This window comes from Hypomesus transpacificus, chromosome 18 (genome assembly GCF_021917145.1).
Source record: "Hypomesus transpacificus isolate Combined female chromosome 18, fHypTra1, whole genome shotgun sequence".
Lineage (NCBI taxonomy): Eukaryota > Metazoa > Chordata > Actinopteri > Osmeriformes > Osmeridae > Hypomesus > Hypomesus transpacificus.
The window spans coordinates 8051613-8078577 of record NC_061077.1 but is presented as its reverse complement, the minus strand read 5'-3'; the positions used below and the strand labels follow the sequence as shown (position 1 = coordinate 8078577).

The 26965-nt window shown below is 41.3% G+C and overlaps 1 protein-coding gene across 2 annotated transcripts; it reads left to right on the top strand.

Annotated features, from left to right (window-relative positions):
* Positions 1 to 314: 314 nt before the first annotated feature.
* On the top strand, positions 315 to 24450 carry ephb2a (eph receptor B2a). Of its 2 annotated transcripts, XM_047041047.1 has the most exons (16): positions 315 to 422; positions 9218 to 9282; positions 9816 to 10500; positions 18022 to 18177; positions 19045 to 19380; positions 19869 to 19993; positions 20126 to 20288; positions 20415 to 20523; positions 20709 to 20773; positions 20890 to 21012; positions 21196 to 21443; positions 21592 to 21807; positions 21896 to 22045; positions 22277 to 22470; positions 22678 to 22833; positions 22969 to 24450. In XM_047041047.1, exons 1-16 carry the CDS (start codon positions 323 to 325, stop codon positions 23075 to 23077), a joined length of 3000 nt encoding a protein of 999 aa, XP_046897003.1. In that variant the 5' UTR covers positions 315 to 322; the 3' UTR covers positions 23078 to 24450. The 2 variants fall into 2 exon arrangements, with proteins under 2 accessions (XP_046897003.1, XP_046897002.1); XM_047041046.1 differs by lacking the exon at positions 315 to 422 and having other exon boundaries at positions 9208 to 9282.
* Positions 24451 to 26965: the final 2515 nt, after the last annotated feature.

Below are 26965 nucleotides of genomic sequence, written 5' to 3'. Positions count from 1 at the left end.
ACAATGTACAAGGTTTGAAGCCACATAGGACTTGACAATACCATGAAAGTGTGAGTTCTCACTTAACAAATTATTTTCATAGACATGGATGTTAGGTTTCCATATTCGAACCTTATTTTTCCACACGTAGTAAAGTAAAGACAATATGACATATGGGCATACGTTATTCTCCCCTTAAGAGGCTTCCCCTTTGGTTTCGCCCAAAATTGGCTAAGATCCGTGTTCTCTCAGCATAACCGATTCATTCTATTGGTTGGGAACACTTGCGCTTCCATCCATAGATGAATTCGCTGTCAATGGCCCGCTGGTGGACGTGTTTTCTATGAATGCATTGGCTTTTTATAGTCAAATGCCGAGGATTTTAGTTGTTATGGATTTCTTATATTTTTTATGGATATTGCCAACGGTGTGGGCTGTCGAAGGTAAGATATTACGCATTTTATATGCATAACTAAAACGTGCATGAGCAACTGTCAGTGTGAAAATGCGTTCAGCAAGACCATTAATTATGCAGTAGCCTACAAAATCCTTATAGTACATGAAGCAATAACGTAAATATATTGTAACTGCTGTCATCGGACGATGGTGAATGCAGATCGTTGATTTTTTTGTCTGAATTTGTGTGGTTATGTTACTCACATAGGCGCCGTTGATTGGAAATCAATTACCTATGAAAATGCTTGGTAGCTTCGTAAAACAATAAATCAATGTTTTTTATTGCCAAAAGATAAAACGGCTGCAATGACCTAACTTGAGGTGCCTGTGTGTGGTCCTCATCTTGTCTGGATTTTGCTTGAACAGTGTGATTTAGACAGAAAACTGATGGAAATCTTTCTAGAGACCAATCCTAATATGGTAATATATTGTCCTAGGTGAGGTTGGATCTTACCTGATATGTACTTAACTTGATTGTATCAAATGTAAACAATACAATGGGAAAGTGCAAATTGAACACTTGTCATGCACTTATCACGTATCATGGAATACTAGCAATTGTAACAAAGCCATTTTGACATCACCTTAATTGCTTTCTTGTGCCTTGTGTAACATAGCTTCATCAACTTGATCTCTTTCTCTCTCTTTCTGTCTCTGTCTCTCACTCACTCTGTTTCTCTCTCTCTCTCTCTCTCTCTCTCTCTCTCTCTCTCTCTCTCTCTCTCTCTCTCTCTCTCTCAATCTCTCTCAATCTCTCCTTCTTTCTCAGTATTTTCACGTCTGTTTCTTTCTATCTCTCTCTTTGTCAGACACACACCTGTTGAGGTACAGCCCATTGTAGTGTAATTATAATAAAGTGACTACTATAATTAGTATACAATTATTATACTAATATGTCTTGCCAAACATTGTATTGGCCTTATTCTTTAGACCTCCATTTAGACCTGGTTTATCCATAAAACACCTCAAGACATGCTTAAACGTATTCACTATTTTACATCTTCTCTTTAGCTTTTGATTTACTCCAATGAAATATGGACCATTTGTGGGAAAACACAACTAACCCCTGATCGCATTTAATGGAAATTCCACAGATCTGTTAAAAGCATTGACAGACTTTTTAGATTGAAAAGCTGATTTAGTCCTGCAGTTTGTTTGGCCTGTCCTGAGGATTTTCAGGAGTTAAGAGTTAACTACTTAAGTAGAGTTTAGTTGGTGTGGAGAACTTCAAGGGATTACATTAAACTTGCACCACTATTGCGTAACTTCATTTCTGTAGTTGGATTTCCATCTAGATCTTGCCTAATATTAGGACATTTGTTCATCCTAAATAGGAATACAATTCACTACACTCATTGATCTGTAGTAGTAACTGGGTGAAAGTACATCATGTGTCTAACAAAGATCTGATGGAGAACTTGTAGTAAGACTAAAAATAAGGTATTGTTACAGTAATATCACAGTTTTGTGATATTACTTTTCTTTTGTTACATATCTTGCAACACAATATTTCTCACAACAGTGATACATTTATTGTTATTGGGGTCACAATTACAGTATGTCTGTAGCATAATGATACTGTATAGTTCTACAGTTCTATTGTGCACTGACTATCAAATGTAATTCTATGGGGGTAAGAGCTCATTGATCAGACAAAGTGGTTAAATTAGTTTGGCATGGTCTGCGCTCGAAACAAACAGTGCGTTTCCCCAATTGTAATCAATGACATTGTTCCAGTGACTGTTCCCATATCCTAGATAAAGTTGAAAGTTAGTTATCAGCATGTGACTCTCTCTGTCTTTACTATTGCCTATGAAACCATTGAAACTTGTCACTGCTATTACTGTGTGGTTTACTATTGCACATGACTGTGTGTGAGGAGACCATACCACCATACCACACCAGCAGAGTGGGACCACATTTTCTTGCATCTCATCAGTTAACCCAAATACGTGGAGTTGTGGTGCTGGTTATCACGTGATGTCTGTCTGTCAGCTCTGGGCCCCATCATGTGACGTCTGCCTGGTCTGGTCTCTGCCTCCTGTCCCCTCCCCTCCCGTCCCTCTGGATCAGGACTGAGACCTCCCCCTAGCTCAGCCGCCATGTTCCCTAGCCCTTTATGTAAGCCGGCAGACCTGACCGATTTCAGCCACGTCAGAAGCCATTGACTCAGCTCTGGCCTGCATAGTCTGGAAAATCACATCTCTTTCTTTCTTTCTCTCTCTCTCTCTCTCTCTCTCTCTCTCTCTCTCTCTCTCTCTCTCTCTCTCTCTCTCTCTCTCCTTCTCTATCTCTTTCTCTCTCTCTTTCTTGTTTCTTGTTCTTCTATCCCTCCTACTTTCTCTTTCTTTCACTCTGTTCTTTTTTCTTTATTCACGCCCTTACATACATGGCTTGTGTTTTTTGGATCTAAAAGAATGGCTTTAGTAAAGAGGTTGGGTATTTGGTCAGATATGGCAAGTACTGAAGCCTGTGAATAATGGCAGATGTATAAGTTAGCCACATAATTGCAATGTCTTCTACCTGTCTCTCTGGTTCCCTCCCATTCACGGTGCACTGTGCTTGCTTTTATGTTACATTTGTTCTCTTCTTTTAGCCGTGGTCACTGGCATTGAAACAGTCCTGTGTCAGAGCGATATCTGCTCATTTCCCAAAGCACGGCTGTGGACAGACTACCATTGGGCTTTTAGTCCTGCGGAGCTTTTGTCTGAAAGCTAATGCTAACTTGCTAACCATGGCCAAGCTAAAATAAGGTTAACACATTGTGGTTGACAATAAACAATTTAAAAGTAATACTGTGTTTGAGAAAAGACCTGCAGGGCCTTAGTACCCTTTGCAGACAGTTTTTCTTGTTAAAATAAATATTCTCAAGTCAGTCCATTTCAGTGTTATTTTCTTCAATGCACAACCCCTTTCCCCTGTAGGGGCAGTGACAGGACATATCAACCATCAAAACTATTTCCATGTTACCCTATGGTGGGATACAAAACACTAAGACACTTGGAAAACAAAAACAAAATCTCAAACAACAAAAAGAAAATGTACACTCCATCCTCAGAATCGTGATAGATTTGTAAAGAGAAGGTACATTTTGGAACTGTCAGGACATTCATGAACTAAGATATTGGATTCTGTTAACAGACCCATATGAAGGCATATGAACACAACAGCACCATTTAGTAAAAGGTTTTTAGACGTTTTGCATACATATTTTACACCAGTACATGTATTATGTTCCTCATATTTAGTCGCAGGGCTCAACAATGGCTTAAAAACAGACATTACTGCTCATTCAAACACTAAGATTACAAATACATTATAATCCAATACATTATAACAGGACATGGATTTGATAAATAGGATCATAAGTCAAAGTCTTCTCAATGATTATTCATGGACAAATACTATCTGTTGTGTTCATGTAGCTGGGGACACTAGACAGCCAGATATAATCTGTTTATAATTTCTGTCTTTACTTTTTCTTTTCATCTCAGCACAGGATGGGCCAACTATTGGACAAGTGGCGGGGAATGTCAGTGGCCAAATGTTTTTATAAAATAAAAAAGACACATGTGATATGTTGGGCTCAAAGTCCCTCACATACAAAATTACAAATGTACTGCACAGCCACTGCTCCATATTAATGAGTTCAATACTGTTCACATGGTAACATTTCAGAGCTTTGAACGTCATCAATCATGTTTTCCAACCCCTCCGTCGTGTTACAGGTCTTGTGAGTGACAGAACTGGAGCATTACAAAATCAATGGGTACCAATTATTCTATTCATTCAAACACATTTTGTGTGAATCTTTCACTGTTTGAGTGTGTGTGTCTGTGTCTGTGTGCACACATGCGATGTGTATATGTCTGTCTTGAATTGTGCGTTTGTGTATTTTGTGTTTGACCACCTGTATCAGAGCTCATCAAATAACAACAAAGGATCTTCAGAATGTGTTTTGTGTTTATATAATGTGGATATTTTCGTTCTTCAGAAAGGTTTTGGGTCAAAAGAAAAAGTCGGAGTGGAATATCAAGGCAACTTGATGGTTTATTTAGCAATGCAGCATTTGATACAGGAAGACAGAAAAAGCTAGAGACTCCCCTAAAATCTAGCACATTATATAGTCAAATATAGATGGCAAATGTTATTTACCCAATATTTTTCTAATTTGTTTCCTATTTACTCATGATTCATCATATGTACAAATTGCCTTATCTCTAATGTCAGCTTGACCCCATCTCTATGTTCCCTTTTCTCCCCAACCCTAGTTCACCCTAATTCACCCCTTCTATTAAGGAGAATCAGCCCTTGTCTCTGGCTTCTACTCTAAGGATCCTAATTCTATTTTCAGGGTTCGTCTTCTGAACTAGAACATTCCCCCCCTTTCTTCCCCATTATTCTGTCCAACGGAATGTGTTGTTTTCAACTCATGACACCTTTCAATGAGATTAGTCAGGGACATGATACCACCGGACAGACAATATCATTAAAACCTCTGCCTTCTCCCCTACTTCTGGACAGCCTCACATATTAGCCTATATGACCTATAATCAATCAATTTTACACTACAACAATAATAATCATAAATCTCTTGTAAGAGTTGAAAAAGTGTGATACACAATCCAAGTATGGAGTAAGCCATTGTTGTTGTATCAGCAGAACTGCAATTTATGGTGTTTTGATTGTGAGAGTGAGAGGTAAGTAGTGATTCTTCAAAAAGAATGATGTTTTTAAGCTATCATGATGTTAATTTGATAAGATTGCATCCACATTTGACAGAAATAGCACCAAATCAAATAAAACATACAATAAACAACTTCATTATTTGCTTAAACAGAATAATTTCATTTCGTTTTTTAAATTTCTAAACACAAAACCAAATGTACACAGTAAAAAAAAAAGAAATTACTTAAATAAATGTGACACGAGTCAAAGTGATATGAACATCTAGTGAGTAGTCTACCTTTGTTTTCTTTCCTGAGTGTTACAAACTCTCAACACTTTAACTCCACATATATTAATAATCGAAGGCAAACCCACATCACTAGTGCCATCCTCCTCCTTACCCACAGAAGTCTAGATGTTCAAGCTTCTGACAAAAATAACATAAGGACCATTTGGGATTGTATTACAGGGACAGATTCTGCTTTCAGAATATGTTTTTCAAATGATAATACTAACCAAGGAGTTCAATTCTCTCTAATCTCAGTGTATAGTTCACTCCCTCTGCTCAGACATGCTGGGAGCATTTCCCACTGTTAAAAATAGGTCTTGTGGGTGTGTACAATTAGGGAAATGCTAATATAAAATGAACAATGAAGTATGTGGTCTCCCTGATACTGTAGTATGGTTGCCAGTTGCCACAGAGTGTTTATCTGAGACGTTGGGAAGGCTGGGAGGTCTGGGAGACTTCTCAACTTCAGCGTGTCATGGTGAATCAAAGCTAGGCTGTGAATTAATTAACACCACATGAATAATTCAACATGGCTCTAAAGCTATCCTTGAGAGTTATCATAGTCCTTCTTAAGAAAGCAGACAATGAGTAAAAATGCTGTTTATAAATGCAGTCTTTGCATTTAGTTTCTGCCATTACCTGTCCAGTTTCTTGAAATGCAGCAATGATGCAACAGTATGGGGTGATACATTGTTACAGTGGTACACAACTGGGTGTTGTACATACAGTAAAGTATTTTTTGATTGCTTCAACTTGTGCAGGGCAAAACATATATCACTTTTAACATCAGAATAGGTCTGCACACAACAGTCATGTGCCACAAATATCTTAGTTATCCAAAAATACCATGCGTCTAAATGAAATACTTGCAACAGCTTCAGTATATCTGTTTTGCTGCTACACTATAGAGCTGTAAACACAAAGCCAAACAAACAGAAATATATCAAATGTGGGTCTTAGAGATGTGCAGCGGCACAGTGACATAAAACCAAGTGAAGCCCTACCATGTTTCCCCCTGGGTTTAATCCAGTGTGGCGTACAGAGCGTGGCGCAGCCTACAAGGATTACGTGTGCTGGACTTAGTTGCCCCACTCTTCTCCTCGTTGCCCTACTTTTCATTGAAATATGGAAAGAAAGAGGGAGCTCTATATATTGCAGGAATGCAGGGACAGATGGAGTGAGCGGGTTTGCAAGGGGGGAGTTGGGAGAGAGGGAGAAGGAGAAAAAGAGAAACTTTATTTTCTCTCTATATACATGAATAATTATTTTGGTTACAGACTTGATATTAGATTGCAGACGGTTGATCTATAATGGATTTGATTGTGAAGTGATTGTTTCATGACGGATTAGTGTTTGTTATTTTAAAAAGCACCCGTGTGTAGAAAGCAATTCAACCACCCAGCTAAAAACCGCTTCCACAGAAGCACAGACCACTGCAATTTGCAACAAATTATGTTGACCATAAAATTATCAAATATATAGTTACAGCTTCAGATATATTTCCTAAAATTAAGGTGTCCATTGAAATATAATTCTGTGGTAAACTGGATTTTTCAGATTGTGTCAATGACAGTATTTGCTGCTGTTGCGCTACATTACTTGTCATTTGTGTGTGTACATCTTAGCAACATGTTGTGCACGCTCTCATGCTTACAAAGAAACGGAATTGTTGTGAAGAACGTCTAGTCACAGAACAAGATGACACACCAATGCACCACCCCCTCTAAGCTCACCCTGTCCCCGTTTACCCCATTGTGGTAAACATTGTGTCCCCGTATCACATTGTGTCTCTGTGCCACATTACAGTAATTTATGTTTCTCAAGTCTGTAGGTAGAATTGGATTTGTAGCACAAAATATTTTTGTACAGGATTACAGTTTTACTCATCAAAGCCATCCTGATCACAAATGTCAACATACATCCCCCAAGGTTGAATACTGTGGGGCGCAACTACCATCGTTCAACCGACAGATGTTAATTAATTAAGGTTCATTGGGTCTTACTAAAGACATCATCAGATATACCTGTACTGTCTTTTGACTCTACAATGGACTTACAAAGGCACATAGACCCACATATACCCTCCTGCTTCTCCTCCTCCCTCCAAATCTAACTCCCACCCATACCCACTCCTTCCTAACCCTCTTGGCTCAGTCCATGGGAATTGGTCGCGGGTCAGTGCACACGGCCTCTTTATTCCCATTTAGCGGCGGCTCTGACACCTGGCTCGCCGCTCCCTCCCTGCTCCTCATTAATCGCTACTGATACTAACAGGAACTGAGCACCCGGAAAAATGTCCCATTTGGAAGCAACAGTGGTTGCTCGTGTTCAGGGTTGATTTGGGATGCCGGTGGTGTTTTGTGTAAACTTGACTAAAGAATGCCCTTGTGTTATGAGTCTAGAGTAATCACTGTTAACCTATGTTTCAAGCTTGAAGTAGGTTATTCAAAGTTTCTTGAAAAAAAGACAATGAAATGCCTCAGAATGCCACATTTGTTTGTTGAAAGTCAGTGTAGCCCTTCAGTATGCATGATTGTGCAGTATGTTCTTCTGTGTCCTTTTGTTTGTCTCTCATGGCTCAGCTGGTGATGATGATCAATAGGCCTCTTCTGGTAATGGACACAGACAAGAACATGAGCATATTGGCCCTTTCAGCACCTGGCTCATTCAGTTCATGGTTCATTTTGATCTGTAATTGGACCGCTGTTCTTTTGAATGAAGGCCACAGTGACATGACAGGTAATAAGAAAGAGTTGTGCAAAAATATGTATAAATACTCATCCTTACCAAACATGGGTGCTTCAGGTCCCAAAGACTCTGGACAGTTTCTTCCAACCCAGTGTTATGTAGAAATCATGTTAGTTTAGTTTTTGTATCCATTCAGATATAATAAGTAAACAGTGTCTTTCTTTCAACGTTTATGTGGCATTTTGTTGTTTTTGACACATTTTGATAACTATGGTAGAGCTTTACCAGTTTTGGTTTATCCCACTCCTTTATTCTCTGCCACCAAGTGAGACCAGCTTTTTAGTATGTCCCACTCAGCAGCACTGTCCAGATAGCAGCCTGTGAATAATTTAAAATGTGTCAGGATACACTAGTGGAGCAGGGCAACACTCATTTACTTGCCCTCCCTCCTCTCGTGGGACTGGCCACAGAGATTATGGGCTTGGCTGTGTTTGTGTCTGTATGTGTGTTGGTGTGGGCTTATAAGTATAGGTGTGTGGATACAGACATTCAGTGAATATGGATCAGTGACAATGTGTAGGCGTATTATAGAGAAAGAGAGAGAAAGAGAGAGAAAGAGAGAGAAAGAGAGAGAAAGAGAGAGAGAAAGAGAGATAAAGAGAGAGAAGAGAGAGAAGAGAGAGAGCAGATGTCGCAATCTATTGTTGTACCTACCGTAGCTATAGTGTGTGCTACTGTGTGGTCCTCCGAGCTAATGGCAGCACACCAGCAATATAATGATCTAATATATGTCTTTGGTAGTAACCTCTATGGCCATGAACACAGTGCAAACCCAGCACTGCTCCGGAGTATGGTCCCCCACGAGAGACATCATTGTCCCCTCTGTAAAATATGACGAATGTGAAGGTAGTGCTTCCTTGGCACATTTTATCATCTCACTCTCAATCTCAGTCCACTCATTGGACCATATCTTACTTGGGCAAACATGCACAAGCATATTCTCCAGGATTATGAATATTTACAGAAAGATACGCTATGATTATCAAAAAGTGATCATGCTTAGCCAAATTTCTTGGTTTACAGATATTTTATATGTTTCTATTGGAATAGTCCATTAAAATCTTTGTTTTTCTGCAGAAATCCTCATGGACTCCACCACAGCCACAGCAGAGCTGGGTTGGACCATTTACCCATCACAAGGGGTGAGTGCATAAAATTAATTGTTATATTTATGCTCCGTTTGAGGTAAATATAGGCAACAGGATCAAATCTAAACACTTGTTTGGTTGTATTACAGAGTACAATCATCTGACCCATCTGTCGTCCTTGACAACCAATGGCTCAAAGGCTCCAAAAGGCCACCCTCTTGTTCTTTCCTTTTCAGAGTACAAATCTCCACAGTTTTTTGTGATTATATGGTAAAACAGGAATTAAATAAATATATATTTATTAAAGTTAAAGGTATCTAGGTATCTAGTAAAGGTAGATGGAAAGGCCGTACAATTCAGTGGTTGGAGCGGTGGGAGAAATTGTCGTGTCATGATACCATGAATAATTCACAAAGTCTGTGGTGTCAGAAAGATAAACAGAGTGAAATTATGTCAACGCTGTGAGTAGAGTGGCGATGCTACCACTTAATGTTCTGACTGCCAGCTTTTCAAGGCAATAAGGAGGACCAAGAACATAGAAAAGCATTTAGCTTCAGGGGCTTACCTTTACCCATTCTCTCCCACAGTGGGAGGAGGTGAGCGGCTACGATGAGAACATGAACACCATCCGCACTTACCAGGTATGCAACGTCTTCGACATCAATCAGAACAACTGGGTCAGGACCAAGTACATCCGTCGACGAGGAGCACAGCGCATCCATGTCCAGATGAAGTTCTCAGTGCGGGATTGCAGCTCCATCCCCAATGTCCCCGGCTCCTGCAAGGAGACCTTCAACCTCTACTACTACGAGTCAGACTCAGACACAGCCAACAAGGTGTCCCCGGCCTGGATGGAGAACCCCTGGATTAAGGTGGACACCATTGCGGCTGACGAGTCGTTCTCCCAGGTGGACCTGGGCGGGCGGGTGATGAAGATAAACACGGAGGTGCGAAGCTTTGGCCCTGTTTCACGGCACGGCTTCTACCTGGCCTTCCAGGACTATGGCGCCTGCATGTCGCTCATCGCTGTGCGCGTCTTCTACAGAAAGTGCCCTCGTGTGGTCCAGAACGGTGCCGTCTTCTCAGAGACTCTCTCAGGGGCAGAGAGCACCTCCCTGGTGGCGGCAAGGGGGGTGTGTGTGCCCAATGGGGAGGAGGTGGATGTGCCCATTAAGCTGTACTGTAATGGGGACGGAGAGTGGATGGTGCCTATCGGAAGATGCATGTGTAAAGCCGGCTTTGAGGCGGTGGAGAATGGCACAGTCTGCAGAGGTAAGACTCGCTGCTGACCTGGTGTTGACCATTGATGCCCAATCACATTATCAAAGGTGGGAACATCAACCAGACGTTATTAAGTTATGGGTTGCTGAAGACCTAGTGAGCAGACCTTTGGATATTTGCCCTCGTGGTTTTCTTGGGGTCTAATGGTCATAGAAGCATATGGTTTAGAAAGATTTGTGGGCTCACATGTTTGTTGTTATTCTTGGCAAATATGCAAGATTTGTCTTTGTTTTCTAAACATTATAGGGCTGAGAAAATTAGCAGCTGTGATAGTTGGTATGAGAAAATGAAACAATTGGTGTTGTGTTCTAATGTCTAAGAGACCCCAGCGATTATGACAAGGCTTTAAAGAAGTGATTTATCTTTCATCTTTGTCAGTGTGGAGAGAACCCCCCCCCCCCCCCCTACACACACACACAAACACACACACATCAACTGTGCCCACATGCATGCATACCCACACACATTAATGCATGCACACATGCACTCACACACACGTCAGCCAAGTTGTCAAGAATAGAGAGACAAAGTGACAAGGTGTTTTCCATTCTGTCCTGGAGGGAAGGGAGGGTTTTTGGCAGCATTTGCCCCTGTGTTGCTGACAGAATCTCAATGACCATCTGGGAGAGCTGATGGATGGAGATATCCTCAGCCCATAGGTAATATCCTTGGCCTATGCTCTGTGTGTGTGTGTGTGTGTGTGCGCACTCAGTGTGTTGTACCTTGCACATATCCCCTGAAAATAATCCTGGGTAGTTTCCTGCCTTAATGGCAGTGATAACTGACTAATTATGATCATGTGAAGGTTCATTCCATGTAGATGGGGGTATCCTGGGTACTTTCTCTCAACAATTGTATTAGAAATGTTAAGGTCAGCTAATGAGGCCTTGTGCAACCTCTCCTAACAGTATGCACACCGTGCTGGTTCCTCACTCAATGGACAAGCCCTGAAATAGTCCAGCTGTTCAAAAGTACTATCACAGAGCCTGAATTGCGCCCAGAGACTGAAACGTGACTGCCCCTGTGTCATCGCATTTGCTTCAGTCGTTTCTGAAGTCATTATTTCGGAAGGCATCTTGATTATGATTTGACATGACATGCTTTTTAAGACAACTGCTGGAGCACAGTGACTTCATACCACCAGGCACCTTCTTACTCATCTAGGCTGCTATATATAACCTATAGGGAACTCATATATTAATAAACTGTACTCTCTGGTTTATGTAAGGCCTGTTTAAAGCCAGACTGTCATGTATTTCGGGAAAGACCTTATTAGGGTGCATTTTCAGTGTTGCTCAGTTCCAAGTCCCTTAGGCAATAATGTGGCAAAAACTCAGCCACAGTTCCACCGTTTAAGCAAGATGCTCTCATGATGCCAAGATCGCTCAACTCACTTCTATGTGTTGTGAGAATGAGGCCCATACCAGCCCCAAAAACAGAAGAAAAGGGCCTAATTAACGCTATGCATGCAAACAGACAAATATACACATAGTCTTGTTGACTCAGAGATGATGAGGTACCTTTAGTATAAACAATGATTCAGCAGACATATGGACATATTAAAATTGGAAATGATGAGAAGTATGGACACGCTTACATTTACATGTATTCATTTATCAGACACTTTTATCCAAAGAGACTTCCAAGAGAGAGCTTTACAAAAGTCCATAGGTCAATGATCATAAACAGCGAGATAGCCCCAAAAACATTGCGGGTAGCCAAAACATGAAGCATACATAGTGAAAAGCAAATAAGTGCCAGTAGGAAGAAACATGAGAGCATGTCATTTAACAAATTACAAATTAAACAACATGAACCTCAAAAGTGCAAGAGTGTACTTGTAGGAAAGCGAGTACAAGTAGTTAAATCTGTTAAAAACTAACCAACAAGTGCAACAAGTCCCTCATTGTGCCTCAAGTGTCATTGTGTTCCCGGAGGAAATAACCTAACATTGGATCCAGCAAATCGTTATTAAGTACCGTTGTACTCCCGGAACAAGTGCGTCTTAATCCTTTTCCTGAAGGTGGGGAGACAGTCAGTGTCTCTGATGGAGGTGGGGAGATGATTCCACCATTGGGGGGCCAGACAGGAGAAGACCTTGGGTTGGGTGCGTACGCTAGTCATAGTATTGGGTTTCTTTTAATGACTTGGAGACACTTGATTTGTCTTGTCGAATTAGCAGGTTTATGGCTTTCTTATTGTTTCACTGGCTCTATAGTTCTGGGCCAGCAAAATCAAACACACCCAGCGGAAATACAGCTGTGTTAACCTTGCTATGTTGGAAATGAATTGCTTCTTATAGGTCAGGGACTCCAAAGAAATGTTTTGGGTCAACTTTGAGCTTATTCCTGGGAGACAATGTAAGTTGCTGGCAAAGTAGTTGTTGTTCTCTGGGAGAGAGGGGAAGACAAGGCAGACAAATGACAGAATCTGGTAGAGGGAGTGACAACTGCCTCACTTGCTGTCCTACAGTGGTTAAATCAACACAAAACAATGATCATTCTGACTACAGTGTACTTTTGAAATGTGTTAGACTCTAGAGTCTTTTTGGCAAGGTAATCTGGAAATGACTGAAAATTGACATTAAATAAAAAATGCATGTGGCGAAGTACTACTGTACTTGAGCCAGTAAACTAAAATATTCTGAGAAACAGGTCACTATGAGATTAGACATGCATTACTGCAACATGAACAGTAACACACTATTTACCCCCCTATCACCTCAAACTGACAGATGGTCCTATGGACTACATTGTAGGGCATCATAACTGTAACTGTACAGGAACATTAACTGCAAAGCTTTTTTCAATCAAGAACATATGGGTACCATGCTTGACGCTAGTTAACAGACCCTGGAATGATTTAAATCCAGGCTGATTTTAGTTTGTGTTGTGTTATTTTATAACAGACAAAAACACGGTTAATTTGGTCAACACCTTATTTCTAACTGCAGTGATGAAGTGATGACGCGAGTTAATCCCAGCTGTCTACAAAGGTTTGAGACTCATACTATATGCAGTATTGTTCATTCAAGTAGAAATAATATGCTCAGAGCATTTATCCAGGATGTATGTAAGTACCTCTTTGTACACTCTTGCCTAGCATTGCTCTCCATCGATTGTCCATGCGTTATCAGTGGACAAACCCTATCCCTGAGAAATGATCAGCTTACTTATATGTCAGCCCACTGTCCTACGCAACTGTCCATCTATCCTTCCATTCATTCATCCATCCATCCATTCTTATGTCCGCCCAGCTAATTCCGTGATTTTCGGGTTGTGAGATCCACACGGCCATATGTCCTGAAGTTCTACCAGGATTGTTTTCTGAATGTGTAATCAGACTAGAAGGAATCCTCTTTCCCCCCTTTTTCCTGGTCAGATCACAAGCTCAGGGAAACAGCCGGCCCTAATCTCCACAATTCACTGTATGCTGATTTCAAAGAACAGGCTCAAAAAGGACACAGAATGAGTACAGTGTTCTATTCTCCTGTTATTCTTTTTGTAATATAATTTTGTCATATAATTGCTTGAGAATTAGGCAGTGCTCTGTCTTTGATGGACATTTTACCAGATGCTGCACCAAACTCAGGTGTTTTTTATAATTTGACCTTTACTAAATGTCCAGTTTGTTTAGGCCTCAGATAAGGGTAAAGTAAAATTTCACCTCATTTGAATAGTATGGAACATCATGTTGAATCATTCTTTATTATATTTTTATGGGAAAATATATAAATAACTTATCTTTAATGTTTAAATGATAAAGTGAAAAGTTAAATGATTTAAGAATGTATTTGCTTACTTTGGAAGAATGCCGTTTTGCAGACACAGTGCGTAGTACATATTGCATTTACCTATTTTGCAATGGTATATAAGAGCACATACTGTAGCATGAAAATACACTAGTTAGTTTTATCCAGTGTATCTTCCATTTATTTTTCATGGTGCCCCCGGTCTAGATTTCAGAATAGCCTTTCTGATAGGGTGGAGAGAAAACTCTAATCCCCGCTGATTGGTGGCTGTCCACACATTGTTGCTGGGGCTTGCCCCTCCTTTGACAGGGTGCAGGTGTCCTGTTGTCATCACCAACAGCCTCATTGATCAAAGACCCCCGGTGGGAGTTGAGTCTCAGCATCCAGGCCCCTAGGATTCAGACAGAGAGAATGGTCTCTGGAGCTGTTTTCTACAGACGCTACCTGTCAGACTCCCTTTCTCTCTCACTGTCACTTTCTCCATTTTCTCTCTCTCTCTCTCTCTCTCTCTCTCTCTCTCTCTCTCTCTCTCTCTCTCTCTCTCTCTCTCTCTCACTGTTGCTCTGTATCTCTCTCCCTTGCTCCCAGCTCTCAGTTTTCCTTACAGCCAGATGAGAAAAAACCAGACTAAGAAGGATAATGGGGAAGCTCCACATCTTCCCTCTCGTAGCTCTGAAATTCAGTCCACATGAGAGCAGTGGTTACTTGCGGTTGACCTCTTCATTTTTTAGTGAGCTATGTGCACAATGCTTATGCTCTTTCACCCGACAGATGCCAAAGAGCAGTGTTGATTCTGTGTGCTGATTAATTCAGCTAGCAGAGAATGCACACAAGCAGAGGTGGGCATTCTCCTTGTCACTGTCAATGATGGTGTGCTACAGTAACTGCTGACACACACAACCTGAGTGCTCTCTCTCTCTCTCTCTCTCTCTCTCTCTCTCTCTCTCTCTCTCTCTCTCTCTCTCTCTCTCTCTCTCTCTCTCTCTGCCCATCTCCTCTCACTCTCTATTTCTCTCTTTCTCTATCTTTCTCTCTCTTCTTTTCACACCCACACCCATACACTGACTCACAAATACTTTCGTAAAACTTTCGTGTCCAACACCCTGGAGGCAAAGAGACAAAACAAATCATACATACAATACACCATGGACACTTCACAGTACATAGGGATAAAGTACTAAAGGGGCAGTAACAAGACAGATGGCAATGAGAATGAAGGATTTTTTCTTAGTTTATAAAATGACAGTCCAAGGGGAATGAGCATGCTCATGAAGATACAGTATGTTTGATACATTTTCCATCTGTTGTTTACTGAGCTGAAATATACTTTATGTTGTACACATTTTTTTCTGAAATATGATGAAGCCCCTCTGTTGTGATATGGAAAAACATTATTGCAATTCAACAGAAAGGCTTTTTGTAGGTGGCAAGATATTTGCAACATTGGTTCATGGTTATAACAAGATACTGTTTAGAAGTTAACACCCTTGTGTGGTTCAGATGAAGTTTTCATATTTTTACACCTCCTTCATCCCACACTGAGCTAAACCCTCACCTCATTTCACACTCACTCAATATGCCGTATAATCATTGAGTTGCTTCTAAATATCCCATTACGATAACTTGTTTTCTTTTACAACAGAGAGAAACTGAGAAGAACTTGTTTCAGGTTCAGTCAGACAAGAACTACAGTGTACCAAGGAACAGCCTTCTGAGATTTGTGTATCAGTCTCTGGAGAAAACTTCCAAGAGAATCCAAGATAATCCAATTCCCTTCTGAATCCACACTCTCTCGTGCCATAAACGAGAGTGTTGATAAGATCATGCGGAATTAAGGTTCATGTAGCATTGAGACTAAACATGCTGTCTTGGATATGATGTGTAGAAAATGTTCCAACATACAAGAAATACTAACAAAACGTCTTGGGCCACCAATATTTTCCTATTTTCCCATCCATGCTGTCCGTAACCTCTGTCCTACCAAAGCACCCGGCTTGAAAATGAGTTAAGACAGCTTTCCTTGATGTACACCACACACCACACACAGGCCAAGATTACTGAATATACAGTATGTGTGTGCGTGTGTGTTTGCATGTTTGTTTTCCCAATGAGTTCTGGCTCAGTCTTTGTTGACAGACAGAAGGTTTCTGAACCAGCCATTCAAACACAGGCTCAGGGAATGCCCCAGGCAACACGTTGTCAATGACAACACGTCGCTATGACAGTTCCCACAGTGTAGCCTGACTGCTATTACAATGCCAGCTTCTCTGTTTGCCCATGTGGACATGTCTGGCACATTCACACACATGCAAAAAAAACACGCAAGCTCACACACACACACACACACACACACTCTGGCAACCTCTCCATCATATCTACATTATTTATGATCGTACATTAGGAAATTCTTTACTGCCTGCAGTGGGAGCCTAGTATTACAGATGGCATACATTTCTGAACACAAGACAGGCTGACCCACTTCAGTTCCAAGCGGTAATGGTACACATATAGTAGAGTTCCCACATCAGTCATTATATATTGTCAGCATACTGGGAATTTGAGCCTGGGTGATTTCTGGATATACAGAAAAATGTATACTCCTGGATATTTATTAGACAAAAATTGACCCTATTTTATGAATCCAACTGCTCTTCATAACACTCCTAATGATGCTGGTGGTGGGTTTGTCTCTACTGAGACTGAAGGTCATATATAACATGCACAGTTGTCCCCTGCTCTGTCACTGACCAATATTATTCGGCTGTCAATCAGGTCTTTCTCTCTCCCCTCTCGCTCATCACGTCTCCTCAGCCACCAGTGGGTGTTCCTCTGATGCCTCCATCCACAGACTCATCCTTTTGTTTGACCCTATTGGCTGTCTTGTCTGACTGGCATTCTTAAGTGGCCTACTGTGACTAGGATGCATAGCTACAAACAACTGTAGATTTAACTTGGGCCACTTGGAAAATAGCATGATTAGAATATCCTAAGAATAACACTCAATATTGTCTGCTGTGCCAGGCATAGAGATGGTTATCAAACAATCTTAATTACTGTGTAGTAGCTCCCAAAGCCTGTGGCAATTTTTTACCTCAGCTCATCCCTGATGGAAACACCCAAACAGGAAAGGTTTGGGTTAGAGTCAGTACAAGGTTAATATGAATGTTGCTAGAACCATTGTGCCTATAGAGCCATAGTTTGTCCTGTCAATCACAGGGAATCAGATGATGTGGTCAGCTGCCCATAATAGGACCATAAGAACTTGGTAATAACTCATTGTTTTTGATCGATGTAAAGACACTGGGACTGTTGAAAATAATATACGATTTTCAAAAACAAATACTTATATATATTGTAAAGGGCACAGGGAAACTGCAATAGTAAGTCTTGTGTCCTGTACAACCATTTAATCTCCCATATTCCCAGAGGTTCAAATGTACCATGAAACCCAAAACTGAACTGTGAGCCCTGGCTTCCTGTCTAGTCTTTAATGAACCATATGAAAAGAGACATCCTGAGACTAATATTTCTGTGTATTTCAAGACCAATCTTTTATAATATGTCTGGGGAATTTATGTTGGATGTATGAATTTACTGTGTATCACTCTTCAGCATAATAGGTTCATTCATACATTTCCCTGAACTGTTCCCCCATGTTTTTCTCTCTCACCTCCTCCCACTAACCTCCACAATTTCTCTGCCTCCTCGCTTGTTTTTCTTCTCTTTTTCTCTCTTTCTCCTCCCACCCTTCTCTACTGCAGCATGTGTGTCTGGATTTTTCAAGCCAGCACAGGGAGACCACAAGTGTCTTCAGTGTCCCATCAACAGTCGCACCACCAACGAGGGAGCCACCAACTGTGTGTGCCGCAATGGCTACTACCGCACCGACTCCGACCCGCCGCAGATGCCCTGCACCAGTATGTACCGGATGACACACTACCACCACACTACCTCCTAGATGGCATACCAACCCAGAGTGCAGGCTGAGATTTATCCTTCTGTACCACACAGGACTGATATGTAACCATTGGAGCAGGCAAGCTGCTCGAATATCCTCTTCCCTCTCCTTTTGATCATTTTGTAGATGAATGCATTTTTGTGCATAATGCAATGAGCATTAAGATGGAGCTGCAAAAGCATATCAAAAACCTTTTCAGCCCACTCTTTTACAAACTCTCCTTTCATCATTAATTTCACATCAGAATCTGCCCACGTGACGAGTACTTCAACGTGCATGGCGCCTGAGGGCATGCCAGGAGGTTATGTTTCATCCTGGCATGAGGTGGCCGTCCTTTGTCACCACCTCTGAGGGCTGGTGGAATGCGTCCTCCATTGGTGTAACAAGTCTGAAAGGACCCTGGAGAAAAATAGCTGGAGAGATTTGCATAAGTCTGTCCCTTGTGAGGCGGTGCAGCTGTTTAGAATTTAAAAACAGAACCACAATGGGGTGTGGGCTCACACCGGGGTCTCTGTGATGAAAAAGCTGAAATGAGCATGCATGGATAGCCTTTGTGTCTCATGTCTAACTGGGCTGTTGAAGCATACTGCTCTTTTCACTGCCTTTCCCATTCTTGAGGTGTTGATCTGAAGCGTAATGGCATTGAATTAAATCAATTCACATGACACTCATGAATTCAGTGTCCTATTATCAGATGCTACAGTAATGAAAATGAACTTTGATTATTTTCAATTCAATTGCCTTGCTTAAACGCATTATGACAGTGGTATCTAGTCCTTCTGAAATATGAATTTTCCAACCCCCACCCTGACCCTACCCTACACAGCCATACCCTCCGCACCCCAGAACGTCATCTCCATGGTGAACGAGACTTCCTTGAGGCTGGAGTGGAGCAGTCCGCGTGAGGGTGGCGGCCGGGACGACGTGGTCTATAACATCATCTGCAAGAGCTGCGGCGGCGGGCGGGGCGGGTGCACGCGCTGCGGAGACAACGTGCAGTTTGTGCCTCGTCAGCTGGGCCTGACCGAGACTCGCGTGCACATCAGCGACCTGCTAGCACACACGCAGTACACCTTTGAGATCCAGGCGGTCAACGGGGTGTCAGACCAGAGCCCCTACTCACCACAGTACTCCTCAGTCAACATCACCACCAACCAAGCTGGTACTGAACCAACTGGCGCCTCTCTGTGCTCAATGAGACTTTCTAATGATATTACTTACTGATTTATGACTTATTGATAAATACTTGACTCGTTTCAAAGACCTTTCCATCTCTTCCAGATGTTGAAAGGGTTGAAATGAATGTGCTCATTGCACTGAGCCAGTATGTATTGTAGAGCTCCTGCTGTGCTTCTTTTCTCTGCTGCACTACCTGTCTGTCTCAGTTAGCATCTCTCTGGATCTGGGACCCGTTCAGATGTCACACCAGGCAGCAATTACATGTATAATAAGAAGCGCAAATGTTGCATAAACATGTACTCATTAGGGCTTCATTAGGACCTCACGAAGGCTCTCGTGCATCTGTCTCTCCTTCTCTATCTCTCCGCTCTTGATTCCCACTCTCCTCTCTTTGTCTTTTTTCCATCTTCATTGGTCTTTTCTCTGATTCCTTCTCTACATCACACTGTCTTTATTGTCTCCCACCCCCAGCACCATCCGCTGTGTCCATCATGCACCAGGTCACCCGGACACCTGACAGCATAACCCTGTCCTGGTCCCAGCCTGACCAGCCCAACGGCCTCATCCTTGACTATGAGCTGCAGTACTATGAAAAGGTACCTCAACTCAAACCTAAGATTGTACTTTTGTTTGGCTCCATTTACCATTATGTTATCTCCAAATGGTACGTTATAGCAATCAAACCACTGGAGCATTCAGAGATCTTGTACACTTTGGTGTTGTTGTAGAGTCAGGCAGAGTGGAACTCCTCTGTAGTCAGGAGTCAGACCAACACGGCCGTCATCCGCAGCCTGAAGGCCGGGGCCATCTACGTGTTCCAGGTGCGGGCTCGTACGGTGGCCGGGTTTGGACGTTTCAGCGGAAAGATGTACTTTCAGACTATGACTGAAGGTATCCCACTATCGACCATCTTCACAAAGAAGGAAAAATCTTTTTTTTGATCTGATGTAAACTGAGCAATTACATATGTCAAGTAGGTTGTTTTAAGATCACTGAAGGATTTGTTTGTATTTGCAGAGGAATATAAATCCAGCATACAGGAGAAACTGCCGCTCATCATTGGTTCAGCTGCTGCGGGTGTAGTCTTCATCATCGCTATTGTTGTGTTTGTAATTGTTTGCAATCGGTGAGCCAATCCATTGGTCATGTAGGCCTACCATAAAAAATGCCTAGTTTTACAACGCACGCAACTCAATGCCAAAAGTCTTAATATTATAGTGATTGTGGTTGACCTACTATGATATGCATTTTTTGTGCCGTTGTTTGTGTAATGAAGGTCTTAACACTGTTTTGTTTTCTTCCTCTTAACAGAAGAACTGTGGAGAGACCAGAGTCTGAGTATACAGACAAGTTGCAGCAGTACACCAGTGGGCATAGTGAGTAACTTATTGTCAGTTTTGATCATTCACCAAGCCAGCCAGCCAAGATGTTTCTGTGTATGACCCCACATCTTTCTCTGTCTATATAACATCTATCTTTCCCTCTTGAGAAGTGTCCCCCGGAATGAAAATCTACATTGACCCATTTACGTATGAGGACCCCAATGAGGCAGTCAGAGAGTTTGCCAAGGAGATAGATAGCTCGTGTGTGAAGATTGAGCAAGTCATCGGTGCAGGTAAATTATATTTTGTTATGTGACATACACTGAATAAATAAAAATCCATTCAAATGTTGATGGCAGGACAACCAGACAGGGGAGGATAATGCATTCATAGTGTGGGGGTCTGTATTTCTGGTGTGAGATCGCATTAATCCCAGCTAACCATAAGCCTGAACAATACTCATCCGACCCCTGTAGGAGAGTTTGGGGAGGTGTGCAGTGGGAACCTGCGACTCCCTGGGAAGAGAGAGATCCTGGTGGCCATTAAGACCCTCAAGGCTGGCTATACTGAGAGACAGAGGCGAGACTTCCTTTCTGAGGCGTCAATTATGGGCCAGTTTGACCACCCCAACATAATCCACCTGGAGGGCGTGGTCACCAAGAGCAGTCCTGTCATGATCATCACTGAGTTCATGGAGAACGGATCTCTGGATTCATTCCTCAGGGTAATAATAGGCCAACACTGTAGATTCTTAATCTCCATTTTTTTGGTCCGAGAAGTTAGGATCGAGAGAAGAATTGCATACAAATCTGAAGTCACAAGAGTAAAAAACAACAACAATAGTGTTTCTTTCTCTTTTCTCTGCATTGTAGCAAAACGATGGCCAGTTCACAGTGATCCAGCTGGTGGGCATGCTGCGTGGCATCGCGTCGGGCATGAAGTACCTGTGTGACATGAACTACGTCCACCGCGACCTGGCAGCACGCAACATCCTGGTCAACAGCAACCTGGTGTGCAAGGTGTCTGACTTTGGTTTGTCTCGTTTTCTTGAGGACGACACTTCAGACCCCACCTATACGAGCGCCCTGGTGAGTGTGTTTCCTCAGGTCAATGGTGATCTCAGTCAACACTAGTTTGGTAGTGGATTTGTAATCTCTGTTTTTTTTTTCTTGTCAGGGAGGAAAGATCCCCATCCGATGGACAGCTCCTGAAGCTATACAGTACAGGAAATTCACTTCCTCTAGTGATGGGTGGAGCTATGGAATTGTGATGTGGGAAGTGATGTCTTATGGAGAGAGGCCATACTGGGATATGAGTAATCAAGATGTAAGCATGCACTGCAAGCCAGTAACAAATGCATGAGCCAAATGCAAAACAATAAGAATAACTACAAATTCTTCTTCTTTTTTCTTCTTCTCATTTGTCTTTTTTTTGTCTCCTTTTTATACTTCTTCTCAGAGAGTGAGAGAAAAAGTAAAGTAATTGTGGATCAAATTGGTGTATAATGAAAACGTTTGGAAATGTTGATTTTATTGTGTCTGTTTCTTTTGCACACAGGTGATCAACGCCATAGAACAGGACTATCGGTTACCGCCCCCTATGGACTGCCCTAGCGCATTGCACCAGCTCATGCTGGACTGCTGGCAGAAGGATCGCAACAATCGTCCCAAGTTCAGCCAGATTGTCAACACCTTGGACAAGATGATCCGTAACCCTAACAGTCTGAAGGCCATGACACCTCTCTCGTCAAGGTACTGCAGACTGTAACCCCACCTCCACCCACTCTCAGATGACCTCCTTTCCTAGTCTCTGTCAGTTCACGTCCCCATGTCTAAGATGAGAAAAAGAATGGAGGAAAGAATTAATGAATTCCTTGATATTCCTCAAGTAGCATTGTGTAGCTGACACCTATTTATGTTCAGTTTGTTTTCTCACTGGCCATTTGTGATATTCTCCAGTGTTCACCTACCTCTGCTGGACCGCAGCACGCCAGACTTTGCATCCTTCAGCACCGTGGACGAATGGCTGGATGCCATCAAGATGGGCCAGTACAAGGACAACTTTGCCAATGCAGAGTTCACAAACTTTGACGTGGTCTCCCAAATGACCATGGAGTAAGTTGCCCTCCATACAGTAGGCTTCTGTATTGCAGGCATCCTTATTGATATACAGTACTCCTATTCACAAACATTGCTCGGACAATCTTGGCTGTGTCATTGCATCATGTACTGATTGTGCTTTTTCCACAGGGACATTCTTAGAATTGGGGTGACGCTTGCTGGACACCAGAAGAAGATCCTGAACAGCATTCAGTCCATGAGGGCCCAGATGAACCAGATAACCTCTATAGAGGTCTGACCTTAAATATGGGGAGGACATCAAGCCAGGACCCCTATCCCCAGGCCTCGGCCCCAGCCTGGTCTTTGTCTCAGACTGTGGGCCCCACTAAACCCCACACTTCACCCAACTCACACCCTCTGCCGGACTGGACAGTTTAGTTGGTAGCTGTGTTCAGTTACTCACTGTGCTCCATGATAGTTAGAAAACCACAGCCCTCACATCCTCTGTCCAGTCTGCTCAGTTTTATGTTCAGTTAGAACTGCAGCAGTCCCTTTGTGCAGTCAGCAGCAGTCCTGAGTCTACAACCGTGTCAAGTCTGACTTCAGTCTCTCTGTGTATTCTTTCTGAAGCTGCAGTCTTTGTTAACTAGTATGACTTTGTTTATGTATGTTGTATATTATTTATGTTGACTCCCAGGTGGAAATGAAGCAGAGAACCTGCCCTTTAAAAGGGCCTTTAATGAAAAGTGTTGGGACCCTGCCTTGTGGGACCTCCACATCATTCTCTACCATCCAGCTCTGATATTATTCAGCAGACCTGACCAGCATTCTGAATAGAGCGAACGATTTGTGGGTAGGCAATATGAACAAGTGAAAGAACTGTGTAGTTCCATGGTCTTGCATGCTTTGACATGGTCTGTAACAAGGGTTATGAGCTGGAAAAAACAGAAGCTCCTCAAATGGCTCTCATCTTCTGAAACAGCCTGGCCCAGGAGAACTGACTGACCCTGTGAATAACATCCTGATTACACGGCGAAAAAGGTGTAATGAATAGTTCTGTTTCCTACACTTCCCATTTCTCTCTATCTTTCTCTCTCTCCCTCTCTCTCTATCTCTCTGTCTCTCAAAAAAAAAAACTTTTTATAACCGAAGCACTCTTTCAACATTCTGAAACAACAACTTGTAAATGTACTGAACCATGCATGTCATTTTTCTTGTACATATCAGATGCATTTGACTTTCTGTTTTTGTCACACCAATAGTCTGCAGCAGTTGAATGCTGCTAGCTTCTTTAAACAACAAACTGTTAACATTAACATGCAATTTGTGTCATTGTAAATGTGACTGACTCAGTTGCAATGTATTTTTTGTTTGCCATACTTTTTAGAAATGCTTTATTCTATAGTCTCTTAAATTAAAGAAACATAGTAACACATCTATACCACCTATTCCATAATTACAGTACCATGAACATTTGATGAGTTCATGATTTAAGCATATTATATCTCTAATTGCAGCCTAGTGTCAAGTAAATACATACACATGAAAGTGATTGCCACAAAGGCATTTTAGAGTTGACCCTAAGTAGTTGCTATGAATTGTATGATAGGATTGTAAAATAAAGCATTCTTATTTTTTGGTTTGTATGTTTACCTTGAATGATTAAGTAAGATGTGCACTTCCTCAAAACATTTTGATATATATTTCCCATGATTTTCTCTACTACTGTATGTTTTAAGGATTTATGAAGAGTTTTTGTCATTTTATGAAAAAAGCACCTTTATGGTTCAAAATGGCCACATTTCGGTATGAGGCCAGGTGTATTGTAATTGCCAATATGGCAGCTCACCACACAAAGTGGGAAATGATTCTAAAGGGAGCCTGGTTTTAGAAGACTCCACTGAAATACTATTCCCACATGTATACATATTTGTTTCTTTTTAAATATTTTGAGATAATGTTTTGTGATTTTTATACTGTACTGCTATGACAACCATTTACCTTTGACAATAGATTTGTGAATTTCCACTCAATCTAATAAAAGTCATGCACGGGGATATTGTCAGAAAAGCAAAGAAGCACATGGTAATGAATCATCCCAGAGACAATTATGCTGATTGTTTTGCAAGTGATGACATTAGAAACATCTTCTTTCTTTCTTTTTTTTTAAACATGTAAACACTTTTGTATAGGAACATACAATACCTACAGTATGGTATATATAGGCATACCTCTTCCTTATTGTGCCAGCACAGGTCACTACACGTTTACACATTGACACTCCATACTGTACTGTATTTGAGGTTCAGGGATCAGCATGAAAACTTTTTAAACAGTTTTTAACAAGTGTTGTTACAAGCAGCCAAAAATCTGTGGGATCCTTAAGTGCTGCAGTGCCTGCACACTTCCAATGTGTCTCAGCACTTCACCATTAGCCATTTGCCACAAGTCATTGATATTTTTCTATTGGTACAATTAAGGTACCCATTAGAATCATATCTCCACTTCATATTACTATCATACTACCAATGTTATTGAACCGTTGTACAACAGCATATTTAGTCACAGTTTTATAAACCTTCCAACCCAGAGCTGCAGTAGTACAATATGATCTAGACACAGTACATCATGATGTGACTAGACAGCTCAATGATCAATATCTAGGTCAAGCCTCTGTTTCGATATTACTTCCTGGCTTCCACGTTTGATTAATTTATAATTATGATAAGATACAATACTTCAATAGAGCTGTTGTTTTAAAGTGCTTCCAAATACCAGTTGTACAATTTTTTGTGCCCTTGTATGAATTGTGTTCTTGATATCCTGTCAAACTAACTACAATGGAAAGCATGGAGTGAACATACAAAAGGATGCACATTGTCCCAAATGTTTACAATGCATAGCATACCTTTGGCAAATTCATTCTTGTTTGCTTAATGTTTGGTAAAATATGAACATCATATGGCTGTCAATAGAAACACACTCCTTATCATGAACATATATTTCAGTAAGAAACAAAAGCATTTGACAAATACTGACATAACACAGCATCTTACTCTTTTAAAACGCAAAGGAGGCTGTGTAAAGAAAGTTCACACAGTTTCAAAGTTGAGTGATGAAAATACATTTTGGTTTTTGCTGCTGCTGTAATCTCAGAAGTCAGTCATCTCTGTATGGCTGTCTGTAAACAAAGTAAACCAAAATGGATGCCCCCACCAGACCTCAAGTCAACATTATTGTTCTCTCTCCATGTACAGTATTCATGCACATTTTTTGTAATTGTTTCAATGTATAAAATAACTCTTACACTGTGCACTGTACTTATATTCTTCCATATGGTGATCCCAAGTTAGAACTGCACTGCTGCATCTATTTACCTTTAAACAATATTCTGTCCACTCTCTCGCACTGTCATGCCACTCCAGGTGTCCCTAAAACACATTGGGCCTTTCACACCTCTCCTCTCAGTCCCTGCCACTGTGATTGCAATTTGAACCTTTATCTCTGTTTCTGTATAAATGTACAAATGACTGTATCCCTGTGAATGATGTAATGATTTTAATTATTTGTAATACTGTTATTGGTCTATTTTGTAGAAAAAAAGACAAAAAAAGAAAAAACTACAACAAACTGGGGCCTCGTAGGGACTGTCCTAAATAAACGAAAATACATTACATTCAGTCTCTGAGCCATGTCATTTTGTCTCATCACTGGGACATTTACCATTGTGTCTCACCCTGGAATTGCTTTGGCTCTTACAAAGCGGTTTTCGCCAGTAGTGATACCCTGGTGATAAGAGATTCTTTTTGAGGCGAAACTCTGTCAGAATGACTCCTGATGTGGCTTGCCTATGTGTGTTTGTGTTTTCAAAATGTGCATGATTGCTTTTTTGTTGAGTTTTGTTAAAGTAACATTTATGTTACTTTTTGACAGACAAGAAAGCATTTATATTTCAATGAGGTATCCTAAAATAATGGTATCTAGGCCAGATTCATAATTTCTCCTATCAATTTAACTATCAAGGAGTGTAAAGATACACGCTCTCTCATTATGCAACATACTTACCTTCGCAGACATCATCATCTCCATAACCTGCTGCCTGTGACTTATGGTTAAAATATTTAATGGTTGCCAGTTACCCAGCTATGGAAGATGTTCTATAACTGCTGAAACGGTGGCTTCCTTT

What these genes read in the sequence shown, in the direction of transcription:
- ephb2a (XM_047041047.1), top strand. Translation starts at nt 323, where the DNA reads ATGAATGCATTGGCTTTTTATAGTCAAATGCCGAGGATTTTAGTTGTT. An exon ending in CCATTTACCCATCACAAGGG is followed by an intron (nt 9,283 to 9,815) that starts GTGAGTGCATAA and finishes TCTCTCCCACAG; the next exon opens with TGGGAGGAGGTGAGCGGCTA. An exon ending in TTTGTAATTGTTTGCAATCG is followed by an intron (nt 20,524 to 20,708) that starts GTGAGCCAATCC and finishes TCCTCTTAACAG; the next exon opens with AAGAACTGTGGAGAGACCAG.